Source organism: Bidens hawaiensis, unplaced genomic scaffold, assembly GCF_021521415.1.
Source record: "Bidens hawaiensis isolate Kalapana, Puna unplaced genomic scaffold, B.hawaiensis_p1.1 tig00000978_1, whole genome shotgun sequence".
Taxonomy (NCBI): domain Eukaryota; kingdom Viridiplantae; phylum Streptophyta; class Magnoliopsida; order Asterales; family Asteraceae; genus Bidens; species Bidens hawaiensis.
The window spans coordinates 2387064-2400694 of record NW_027491058.1 but is presented as its reverse complement, the minus strand read 5'-3'; the positions used below and the strand labels follow the sequence as shown (position 1 = coordinate 2400694).

At 34.6% G+C, this 13631-nt stretch overlaps 1 protein-coding gene across 1 annotated transcript; it reads right to left on the bottom strand.

Moving 5' to 3' along the window:
- Positions 1-7397: 7397 nt before the first annotated feature.
- Positions 7398-10871, bottom strand: LOC143550343 (leucine aminopeptidase-like). Its single transcript, XM_077041010.1, has 4 exons — positions 9634-10871; positions 8665-8898; positions 8252-8578; positions 7398-7772 (listed from the first exon to the last, which is right to left on the bottom strand). The coding sequence occupies exons 1-4, from the start codon at positions 10612-10614 to the stop codon at positions 7482-7484; spliced, it is 1833 nt and encodes a 610-aa protein (XP_076897125.1). The 5' UTR covers positions 10615-10871; the 3' UTR covers positions 7398-7481.
- Between the last annotated feature and the right edge of the window lie 2760 nt (positions 10872-13631).

The window sequence follows — 13631 nt, the reverse complement described above, 5'->3', positions numbered from 1 at the left end:
ACGTGCCCCGGCCGAGCTAGAAAAAATGTGTCCATTAAGCCTTAACGTACTAATGTAAAATTGTAAACAATTTTTTTATACACCGATTAAAATGACTATAAACATAACAATTAGAAATAAATCATTGTATTTGAATGAATATATGACATACCGATTAGCCTAATAGCTAACTCAGGATTTGTGAAGCTCTCCTAGCATTCTTTTTAGCAAATTAGTGAATCAACCGTGACCGCTGGTGTTCAAAGTCGACTTTGTTGTTATCCCGTCTATTCTTTTTTTTATTCATATAACTTTTATTGATTAATTATTAGTAATGGGTCTTTTACAATTATTAATATATAAGTTTTTGAGTAATTAAGTTTTTCTTGTTGTAATGGGCCTATAAGTTTTTTGAGTAATTAAAAAAAATTGGTCTAAAAGTTTTGAGTATTACAAAAGAGAAAATTCCAATTTGACTCCCTGAAATATATCGTCGGGAGATGGAATAGCCCCTGAAAACGAAATTGCGTATTACGGACGTCTATCATATTTGGGCGGGGCAATCTGTGTCCTTCCGTCATGTTGACCGTTAGTTGACTGACCAAAAATGTTGAAATTACCATTTTACCCCTGAGCCTATAATTAATTCTAAAACTTTTCAAAATCGTGTAGTGGCTGGGGTTCAAACCCCCCCACCTCTGGTTTAACAACAAACAAAACCTACCATGTGAGCTAATCTAATGTTTGGTATGGGTGTATAATATGAATATATATTACCACTTCAACATTTTTTTATTATCATCATCATCTCCAGATTTGTAAATATATCTTAACACCTCATCATCATCATCATCAATATATCTTCCAAGCAAAACCCACATCCCAAAACCAATATTAGAAATATTTTCTGCCGTAACGCCGCCCGTTTCTGCAACAGAGTCGGCTGAGCTCCCACCGGTGGCGAAATCTCCAGCGGCCGGAGAACTTTAGACCCGGGTTGAATTCTCCACCCGCCCGTTTCCAAAATCTCGCCGGAAACAATGGAGTCACCGAAAATCCATCGAATCCAGGTAAACCCGGGTTGAAGTTGATATCTTCGGTTGTGTCGTTACTGTTATTATTATCAGTCGCCAGAAAATCAAAACTTGATGAAAGCTTTCTGGATGATGAAGTGTGTGAAATTCATCAAATTGGATGTCTGATTGGGTGTTGGGGTTGTGGTTATTGTTATGGTGGCGGTGTTGTCGGAGAAGACGGTGAAAATGTTATTTATCTAGGGTTTGGAATTGGAATGAATTGGGGATTTTGAAGGTGGAAGATATTGTATTATTATGAATTGGAATGAATTGGGTTTTGCTGCTGTGGGTTATGCTGCTGTTAAGAAGATGATGAGCTTTATTATTATTATCAATTTTATTATTATTATTATATTTATTATTTATTAGAAGAAGATTACTAAAATACCAACAGTCAACTGACGGTCAATTAACGGTGGGAGTCAAAAAAACCCGCCGGAATATCACATGTGCGCAACATGCGCAATTTCGTTTTCAGGGGCTATTCCATATCCTGACGATATATTTCAGGGAGTCAAATTGGAATTTTCTCATTATAAAAATAGTGGGATTATAAGCGTCCGGGTATTTTATATTTTGCATCATGAACTTCTAAAAATTTTTGTGCCCTCAAAAAAAACGTGCCCTGTCGGGTGATCACATGGCACACCCTTAAAGCCGGCCATGGTGATATAGTTTCCTGATGGTGTTCTTAGGTTATTTGGGTAGTTAACTTAAACATTTGGCAATTTATGTTGATTAGCTATATATAATGAATCTTATTGGATTCAGACTCTTATGAACAATCATGGCCAAGAATGTTGTCGCCAAAAATTTCTTCAATGTCATCACAAGTTGACATCAGTGCTGAATGGAGAAACCTAGAAGTGTATACACCTGAATCGGAGGATGGGGATACTTATAAAGGTCTGCGTTTAAACCTGTATATGCCTGGCCTAAAACAGGAGGACTTGAGGGCATGTGCTCAACACAAGTTACCATACATGACCAGTAGTGAAATCAATAAAGATGATATCAAGAAAGATGATATCATGGCTAACCTAATGTGTAAACTCATCGCTAGTATCCGTGACATCACTATGGGTAAGTTGTATATCAAACCATTTATTCATATCCCGCAAGGTACATGTTTATTATATATAGACATTTACATATATTCCCAACCCAAAAAATCAATTACATATTTCTTCTACCTAGAACATAGTTAGGCCCTTCCTGATCGTATGGCTTCTGATCATGAAGTACGTTCTTGGACGTCGTGTTAATCAACACAACCACACTCACAGAATAATTATTATATGAAAGTATGAACAACACAACATGTAACTGAAACAAGAAACTTGAAAGTTAGTATGTCATGATTACAGACTTATGTTTCAATTGACACTATTTAACGTACTAACTCGATAAAATAACAAAACCTATAAGATAAAACCATAATGAATTATCAGGTAACATATATTACATATTTATAGCCCTGCTTGTGGTGCGCACATATGATGTATATATGTGTGAACCCTCGGGTGGGCAAAAGTGAAATTTCACTAATTTTGACGTTATTTTACTAATCTCGTGAAAATAACGTTAAAAGTGACGGACGGTTAATCAGGCATCATGTAGTGGCATTGATAGCCGAAAGACAAGGGTACATGCACCGATCAGCCGGTGTCCCGATGATTGAGTGCTATGTGCCTTATGTCCAAGGCTTGATGCAAAACTACTATCGAGCCGGGGGTCTCACCGAAAGCAGCCTCTCTATCCTTATAGGGTAGAGGTAAGGCTGTCTACATCTTACCCTCCTCAGACCCTACCATAGCTTTGCTATTGGTGGGATATACTGAGTACGATGATGATGATGATGATGATGATGATGATGATATATTACATATTTAGGGGGAAGTTAACGTACAAATGAAATTAACGTGCTAATTATGAGAATCAAGTAGAATAAGTAGAGAAATTATGTAATTACATCATAGAGTAATTATATATACATAACTACTCGACTTGTTCTTGATTCTCACAATTAGCACGTTAATTTCATTTGTATTTGATCTAAACCCTACATATCTATTCATTTCATCAAAACTGAACTATTAAATGGCCATTTTACTTTCATTCTTTCTAAATGATTTTCACACATTTTCCCTTCTAATATACATGTTTATCCATTTTATTAAAATTTACTTATTATATAATATTACATATAATAAAAACTGCATACACAAACACATTTAACCTGTGAAGTGGCAATTATATTGTTGCTTGTGATTGGAATACTTATGAAACAAAATATATAAATTAGCTCAAAAAGGACTAAAGCCATGAAACCTTCGACTAGAAAAACAAGATAGAGCATCACCTCACCTGTGACATTTTATTGCATTGTTTAAAAAGTTAGCACTGTACATGATTTTCTTTGAGATAAATGGATAAATGTACATGATTTCTGACATCATCTTGATCAGATCTCCCGCCGAATAAAACACAATATATCAGAGTCGCTTGGTTCTAAAGTATATTTGGTTATGTGATTAGTGTAACTTGAACAGGGGTAAACAGGTAACTCAATATGAAAAGGGGAAATATGTAATTAACTTTTATTGGCTGGGGAAATATTAGGTAATTGATGTTACTAAGGAGAAATATTTAAAAATCCCTATTATATATGTGTGTAACTTGTTTGTTCTTGTTAATTCAGATACGTTTTATAATAGACCAGTTCTAGGCAAGGGATTATGCCCTCTCATAGCAAGGCCATTGCTGCCTAATTCGTTTTCAGTATGTATGACAGAGACTTATAAAAATCTAGAAACAGAAGTAAATGTGCATGGGACTATTAAGTTAACCACGCAAGGCCTTTGCGTGTCCTTCTATACGAATGGAGTGAAGAGAAAGGACGTGAAGACATTTTTTGTTAACAACACTTTGTTCATTGAAGTAAAAAGGGAGCACCGTCTTGCATGCATATATATACCAGAGCGCACTCGCAAGAAGCATAATATGATCAAGAGACAGATGAAAGATGATGTATTTTGTGCAATTGTTGCTTGTTCTGTGAAAAAGGAGGAGGTCAAAGATCAATTGAAATGTATCACTAATTAATTAACGGGTATGGTTTCTATATATTTTATTTCTTGATCAGAACAATGTCAAATTTGATATTAGAGTTAGGTTTCAATTAATCCAACTGTTCTAAGTTCTAACATAGCTAAAATTAGTAAAACATCTAATGGACCGGAATAAGATTAACCTAAAGTAATGCCATGTATATAAGAGTGTGCTTAAAAAGTCCTTCCCCACATAAATAATTAATAATGCCTAATTATATTATTAAAATATTTTTTTTTAAACCAACCAATTTAAAAGTTTCATGCATACCTTTGATTTTGTTTTTCAAGTTAATCACACAGAGTGTCTTTGTGTTCAACTGTATATAAGCTTAATCATAGGATAATATTGTAACAAACCTTAATTTTTTTTTTACAATAATTTTGGTGATATAAAAAAAAGTCAACAAAAAAACAATTTATATTTACAATACACACACCAACCATCATCTAAATGTATCAAAACGAAACCAGTTTAAGTATTTCATATTTAGAAAGATATTTTGAACATATATAACATAAACTTATATGATTATTGTAGTAATTATTATAGTAAATATATAATGCATTGAAAAATATTATCAATCAAATCAATAAAATTAATGAAAACAAAAAGTACTTTGTAAATTAGATAGTCAAAATATAACAAACTTTTAAATAATAGTATTACTTTGACTTTAAATTTAAATTCAAATTTTAAAACACGATTATGGTAAAAATTCAATATTTGATTCATGATTTATAAATAAATTAAATGTTACCCTGTATTATCATAAATAACTATTCGTAACTGAAATTAGTTTTGGAAAATGTTAATTCAAATACTCCATAAAAGTAGTATAAAGACAAATTTTATATGCATTAAAAAAGGTTTTGGCAAACGGGTCAAATTTGCTAGACCAAACCAAATGTTTATTCATTAACTAAAAAATTCCAGGCAATATATAAATCAATTAACATTCTAATTGGTGTAAAAAATGAAATTAAACCTTCTAAAATAACAATTTCAAATATTATATCGATCATTCTTCTCCGGGCTTTGAATTGTCATTGAGACGCCATAGTTTCAAAATACGCACCTTGAGGACACAGTCACTGTTAAGCACATCTAATTGGTTCAACATTGTGATGTTTGTTGGCTCCATCTTCCTGATGGTGAAAAATTAAAAATAAACAAAATATTAATTTCTGAACAATAATACTTTTAACCAAACAACTAAAAACAAAATGAATTATATAAGCACGACCAAAATATAAACCTTACAAACAAACAAATTCGTTTTTGCTAAATCGGGTGTGATGGTGTAAGAATTCTTGTGTGAAAGTCATAGTATTTTTACATAAGTAGTAAATGATTGAATTTTTGGATAGTTGAATAAAGAAGGAAGGTATAAATGTAATTAATTAAAAACATAAAATTAGGGATTTTGAATTAGCTAAAATTATGGACGAAAATTAGGAGATTTGCATTGGGGGATTTTCAAATTTTGAAATAACTGAATGTAATGTTGTTAAATTATATTATAAATACAAAATAATTAAAATTGATATATTTAAATATACACCATTTTCAACCTACAACATTAACTTATTAATATAGAAAAATAACTTACTAATTTATTTATTAACATTAATATAATTAATTATCAATTCAATAATTCCGTATATCTAAAATTGATTATCAATTACCGTATATCTAAAATTATAATAAATTATGATATACTTAAATCCTTAATCATATGGTTGAAATTAATATAATTAATCAACATAATATAATTAATCAGCAATTGAATAATTACGTAATTATAAGTTGTGCAAAAATAACTTACTAATTTCTATTTTATTTATTACCATTAATATAATTAAACAACAATTGAATAATTACGTAATTGATATAAGATGTGGTAACTGGTAATAATTATCAATTACTATATATCTAAAATTAGAATCATTATGATATATTTAAATCCTTAATTATATGCTTGATTTAATTATTGTGTTAAAATAATATATACCACGTATATATCATAATTTATTATAATTTTGAAATTCGTAATCAAAGTAATCCTTAATCAAATGGTTGATTTTTTCATAGTATAGAGAAATTGATTACGGATCTCAATGTATACTCCAATGGTTATATTATTAATTAGTCAATCGGTCAAATTTCATAAATCTAAAATTAAAACAAATTATAGTAAATTTAAATTCGTAATCACTGGTTAGGTTGTTTTATATTGAATCTAGTGGATGAAATATAAATTATCTAAAATAAATTAAACCTGGTGAGAAGCCTAAATTTGTGTATGAAATCACAAAAAAAAAGAATATAGTTACATATGAATCAACATACAAAAATAAAACCTGATGACTTAAGTGACCGGCAGTAACATTAATTGTTTGTGAACACAGTCATGGGTAGACGAAATGTTGTAGATTAAACGTCCGGCTGGTGAACAGCTTCATCGATGGTGGACTAGACGTGCACAAAATCGGGTATTTTTTAAACCCGGAACCGGGTAGGAACCGGTTCTGGGTATGGTCAACAAAAGTCAAACCAGGTTTGGGTAGGAACCGGTTCCGGGTATAGTCGGGTATTTGACCGGGTTTTGACCGGTTCCGGTTCGGGTTTTGACATGTTCCTCCGGGTTTTTTCCGGGTTTTTGACCGGTTCCTCCGGGTTTTTTCCACCGCACCGGGTCGGTTCCAGTTCCGGGTACGGCTCCGAGGAGAAATCCTATACCTGGTCCTACCCGCGGGTAGGGTATGGGTAGGAACCGGTTCCGGGTCGGTTCCGCCGGATCGGGTCCGGAACCGGTTATTTTGTGCACCTCTATGGTGGACGGTGAATTTGCCGGATAAATGAAATGAAGGTAGAGATCCATGGAAGAGGATGGAGGCGTGAAAGAGGAGATACTTGATTTGGATTTTTAGATTAAATTACGTTATACTAAATAATGAATACAGAATAATATAAATAATAGAAATTAATAATAAATAATCATTAGATAGAATTGATTGTATACTAATTTAATTTATTTTAGATTTATTTTATTCACGTGAAATTAAAGATGTGCTAGATATACATGAAAAGTTTAAGAAACCACCAATAGGAAGATGCCAAGTTGATTTAAACTCTATACATTTAATAGTATAGATTTAATAGTATAGTTAGATTAGATTTGTTCAAGTGACATGATATCGCCAAGAAAATCAGAAAACCATTCATGAACATAAAGTTAAAACAGTCCACATAATTTCATCAAATTCAAACACTAAATCAGCAAGTCTTTTTAATCAAACAGTTGTCACAGAACTAAAGATGCTTTGAAAAAATCGACTCGACCACACCTTGAGCTATAGGATGATAAGTTTCACGCGTTTCTGCAAAAACCCGTTGAGCGAATATCTTTTCTTCTTCTTTCCCCTGCACGAGTGCTGTGTATAACGGGCGAAGGTACTTCATTCTCCCCACTTCCTTTAATGTTTTCTCAACAACGTTATAGTATTCATCGCATCTTGAACGAATTGCTAGCTGCAAGAATGCTACTTTCACCTCATAATCTTTGGATTCTGATAGCCTGTAACGCTGGTCCAGAGCTGTAACCTGCACCATCAAAATCTTATGGTTAAAGAATCATGTGAAGCGAAAACACCCAGTTGACCACTATCACCCTGCGCTTTAATAATGGCAGGCTAATTATTTGACCAAGGAGGTGCATGAAACTGAAATCACCGAACTGTAACCAAAATTACAAAACCAAACCGTAACTTAAATAACCAACTAAATCAAACTGAATAAAAAAAACAACGGTTTGGTTTATGTTTTTGAGAAACTGGTTTTTCGATTTAGTTTCGGTTTTGGATCAACAAAAAAAAAGAAAACGTTTGTGTAAACCGAAAACTAAATGGTTTTCAAACACCCAAAAACCAAATTTTCGGTTATTAGTTTGACCCAAAACCAACCCATGCTCACAGAGCACCTCTAATTGGACCCGTAGATAGTCTTCATCTTTTTGGTCATTATTACATATACCCCCTGTCTTTGACCAATTTTGACCCGCATGTACGAGGAAAGAACCAAACCTGTGAAGCTTCAACAGATTTTGGAAGATTTTCCAAATAAAGCTCCCACTGCTGCCCGTGCCAGTTGGCAACTTCTTCCTCACTTGGCATCCTACCTTGTGTAAACTCATGTGCAAGCGACACAATCTTCGTATATATATTAGAAACCGGCTCCATGGCTTCAGGAGGAATACCAGTACCCTCAGTCCATGTTTTCAAATCAATATCATTCTCTATTCCCGGAACATTCGCTCTCAAAAATTCAAGAAACGTTTGTGTATCAATCGACTGAAACTTGAACGCGGCAATGTATTTCTTAACAAACTCATCAAAAGCTGCCCTCCCAATCTAAATAAAAAAATACATTTTGTTAAGTTTGTTACGATATAATATAACTGTTTGCAATTGGACACGTAGAATAATATAATGATCACCTGTCGTTCAATGCACCATAGAAATTGAAAACCTTTTTCGTATGGGATTTCAGAATAAACGTCATCAGGATCTACGCCTTCTTGATTGGTTAAGAGTTTTGTGAACTCCATGTTATCTTTGAATCGCTCAACTGTATCAACTAAACCTTTCCAACCAATTCCAATGTTTAGCGCGGCTATTTCTTCACCTTGTACAGCCTCAACTATTCTCCTTTCTGCATAAGTTGTAAATCCCTACAACAACAATACTTGATTATCACATAATAATAATTTTATATAACTATATTAAATATGTAAAACAAAAGTTAAATAACTAATAAGCTCGTTTAGGCTTGCAAACCAGCTTGAGCTCGGGCTCGTCTAAGCTCGACTCGAGTAGGCTCAATTCAAGCTTTAAACGAGTCGATCTCGAGTAGCTCACGAGCGGCATGGCTCGATTATACACCCCTATTTCCACTAAAATCACTAAATTTTTTTGTTTCTCTAAAATTGGTCAACTTTCATTAGTTGTTTAAAACTTCCAATCCTATGTAACTTTTTTATAAATGTTAAAAAGAATCAGATTAAGTGAGACAAATGAAACATATATGAATTGTAGTTACTACCATTTACTGATTATTTCTTTTCCAACTTGACTTAAATTTAACAATTATATAACTTGGTTATTATTTAATAATTGAGACAAAAGAAAAATATATGAATCATGGTTACTATTTAGTGATTTTCTTCCCAATTTGATTTAAATTTAACAATTATAGAACTTGGTTATTATTTAGTTTAAAAAAAATTCTTACCTTAATTGGAAAAAAAAACTCACTTATTTCTAGAAAAAATCAAACATTTATGGAAAAAAGTTAGTGACTTAAAATGAAACACTTGATAAGCTTCTCTTACTTGTAACATATTGATTAAAACTTACATCAAAAGATATCAACTAATATAAGTGATCAAGCTATCAAGATTACTCACCTCATTCAACCAAAAGTGATCATTAGTCTTATTAGTAATCAAATTCCCAGTCCAACTATGAGCAAGCTCATGAGCCACAACCTGGGCCCCAGTAGCATCACCCTTGATCACAGTAGGTGTCAAAAACACCATCCTCGGATTCTCCATCCCACCATACGGAAAACTCGGCGGCAACACGAGCAAATCAAACCTCTCCCAATCATACTCCCCAAACAGCCTCTCCCCAATCCGAATCATCTCCTCCGTCCCCGCAAACTCCTTCGCCGCAGCATCCAGCACTGAACTCACCGCCTCCGCATACACCCTCGTCCTCGGCCCCACCTCCCGACACCCAATCTCCCCAACCGCAAACGCAAACAAGTAAGGCGGAATCGGCTGCTCCATCACAAACTCTTCCACCACTCGCCCTTCACCACACCATAAACTCTCGTCGCACGCCAAACCCGCCTCACCCGAAACAGGACCCCTCCGTTCGACATGTCTCGCGCTCATTACGGCCGATAACTGGTGTGGGATGTTCAGCTTGGCATTATATCGAACACGCGATGTGGGCGTGTCTTGACACGGGAAAATCGACCTCGCGTGGATCGCCTGGCACTGGGTATACACAAAAGGGTACTTTTTATTAAACGTTTGAGGTGGGTTAAGCCATTGGAGTGCAGAGCTTGAGACAGAGGTAACAAACCCAATCAAGATTTTCGAATGGTTTGATAAAGAAACGGTTAAAGGTTGACCCTTTATGGGATCGGCAACCGGGTTAAGGTGAAATGGGATGTGGGTATTGGTAATCGGGTCGACAAATGAGGTAATTGTGAGGTTACGAGTGTCTAATACAAGATCGCCGGTGTGGGGTGATGAGAGGGTTAATAGGGCGGAAGAAGTGATGGTGGAGGTTGAGAAATTGAAGTAGAGAGTGAGTGAGATGTGGGTCGTTAATGGGTGAGTTGAATCGGTGAATGAGTGTGGGTCGATTGGTGCCATTGATGAAGAATTAGGGTTTGCAGGTTGTGGTGGTGATTGATGAAGGTGAAATTTGGGGGTTTATGATTGTAGGGAGTGGGAATAAATTGATGGAGTTTTTTATTGGGTTTGGTTTTAAAGTGGATTATTCGATTTTAATTGTGGGTTTTAAGACGTGTTATTGGTTTATTGGCTAAGCAAAAGATATGAGGAATGTTAACTTGATAAGAGCATTATGTTGATAAAGTCAACGTTAAAGGTAAATGGTGATAGTTTAACAAGATAATCGTTATTTAGTTTAAAACGTTTTTGACTAAATCTAATGTCGATCTAATTGTCTAACATGAAATCCTATTTTGTCGTTCTCAGGTTGTTTCCTCATTCTATAGAGCCACCAGATTGCTTAATTTCTAAATGGAGGTTTCTCATGCATTTGACCCGAAGTTACGTGTATGGGTCTTACCAAACCCGGATAGTCTTTAAATGAGTTATATCTCATGTATTTATGAAACTCTTTCATAATCAAACAATAATTTTTGTGGGTCATGGGTCTTAACAAACCCGGATAACTTTTAAACGGATTATAACAGGTACGGAAGGCACGGACTCCGCGAACGTCCCTAGCCCCCTTTACTAATAAGGAAAAGAAAGCCTCAACCAGAACCACATTCCTTTTGCGTGCGGATGTAGCTAAGTGTCTGACTCTATTGTGAATGCAACGAAAAGACCCGGAAATAACGAATAATGAAACAATTCATACCCGCCGGACCACCCCTTCTATCTCTCGCGACCGAAAGAAGAGAAAGTTAGTACACAGAGTATTCCCCTGCCTAATTGATCTAATGATCTCATTTATTTGTGAAATAACAATAATTTGCACGGGTTATGGGTGTTGGGTTCTAGTTGCCACCCGTTGACGTAGGTCAGTTTAGACCGAACCACGTTAAATCATTGTGTTAGTTTATTGCTTCCGTGTTCGTGTTTGATTTGTGTGTGCGTTTAATCCTAACAAGTGGTATCAGAGCTTAGGTTTGGATCACACGAGAACACGTTGAACCAGTTCCGCTCGTCGCCTCCGCACCTGAAATCGGAGCTAGGGTTCTGTCATATTCAATTGGTCACCGTCACAGTAAGCTAGGGATTGTTCCCAGCCACGACGTTTGTTGTGGAGGTTCTGTTTCGAAAGTCAATTACACATCACCACCTTGGTCACCGTTTATTGTTTCCAGTTTGTTTGGCAATTTATGATTGATCATAAAGCAGAAAGTTACTATTTATTTTTTTCTTGGAGTTTCTTGTTCCTTGAGGCAGAAAGTTTGAACATGAGCAAGAAATCAAGAATTGTTATTTCAATTTCTTGGAGTTCACGCCACTAGAAGACAAAAGAGTATTTTGTTCAGAAAATAGCACGTGAGCAAAGTTTCGTTAACCTTTTTGGTGGGGGGAAAACTCGGGCAGCTTAGTTTTGCGCGGTACCGGCCAAGAAAATTTATATCAAGATTCTATTTTTGTTGAAGAACAATCGTCAAATCGGAAGAAGTGTTAAAGAAACAGTGAACCAGTGTCAATCGCGTTTATCAGGTTTAATCGTTTCAGTTTCTGATTTTACAACTCGTTATTTCTGTTGCGTTTAAAATAGGTTGATTGTTTTACAGAGTTCAGTAGAATAGTAGTTAAGTTCAGGCCCGTTCGTTGTCGTGTCTATCTCTGTTTTCTTTATCCAGGTTTTCGTTTTAGTCATTGTCATGGCAGAAGACGGAAAGGTTTCGATACAGAAGTTTGATGAACAAAAATTTGGTTTGTGGAAGATGCAAATTGAAGCGCTACTTTGTCAGAAAGACTTGGATGTAGTGTTTGAGGATAAAAAACCAGAAAAGTTGTCAGAAGCAGAGTGGAAGAAGTTAGACAAGAAAGCTAGGGCTTGTATTACATTGTCGTTGTCGGAAGATGTGGCGTTTAACGTCATGAAAGAAACCACAGCCCGTGCTATGATGGAGGCGCTATCCAACATGTATGAGAAGCCTTCGGCGGCGAATAAGGTTTATCTTATCAGAGAGCTAGTGACAACTAGAATGAAAGAGGGTGAGTCAGTTACAACGCATATTAATAATCTTAATTCGAACCTCTCCCGCTTAGTGTTTGTCGGCATTAAATTTGATGATGAAGTTCAAGGTCTTTTGTTATTATCCGCTTAGTGGCTGCTTCAAAATGTTTGTTGAAGAGAATGAGTGGTCTCTATTGGGTCTCATAATTTTCAATTTTGACTTGGTTCTCTTATAATTCTTAGGGGGTTGCTTATTTTCACTAGGTTATAACTTATTAACTTTTTAAAAAGTAATTAAGTTGTTTTAGATTACTTATATTGTGAGAGAATAAGTTAATAAATCACAATGTTATGACTTATTACTTGGTTTTTCTTCAAATTATGATGTCCAATTTCAAACAACCATTAGTTTCTTACCCAACATTAATTACTTGGTTTTTCTTCAAATTATGAATTAATACTTTCTCCGTCTCATTAAAAGTGTCCACATTTTTTTTATTTGTCCTATTATAATGTCCAATTTCAAAATTTATTAGCTAATTTTCCAAGTTTACCCTTAAACATACATAACTAATATTAATAAACAATACTTAGAGCATTCTCATCCCATTCTCAATCTCTATCTCTATAATTACACCAAAAAACACTATATTTCTCTCTCATGTTTAATTAAATAATATTTTTTATACCTTTATCATTACAGTTTTCTCTCTCCTCTACTCCCAACTAATCCAACAAATATTAAAAAATATATAGAAGCAAACAATGTTCCCCAAATGTTTTTCCAAATTTACAAAAAATCACTACATTTTCTCTCTCCACCCTATAATTTACACTCACAACCACTCACAACCCCACCCTATAATTTGCAAACTCCCCACACATAATTATAGGGGAAGGGATGAGAATGCTCTTATGGACCCAATTTTCAAGGGCATTATTGTCATTTGATAAACAAAAAAAAACAATAATTTAATCTTAAACTTTGTGTTTG

Bases quoted from the DNA above. Each gene is read 5' to 3' on its own strand.
- LOC143550343 (XM_077041010.1), bottom strand. From the start codon at position 10,614: ATGGCACCAATCGACCCACACTCATTCACCGATTCAACTCACCCATTA. The intron at 8,579-8,664 runs GTGATCATTATA...TTTTTTATTTAG, and splicing joins TATGGTGCATTGAACGACAG to ATTGGGAGGGCAGCTTTTGA. The intron at 7,773-8,251 runs GTTTGGTTCTTT...TTGATGGTGCAG, and splicing joins AATCTGTTGAAGCTTCACAG to GTTACAGCTCTGGACCAGCG.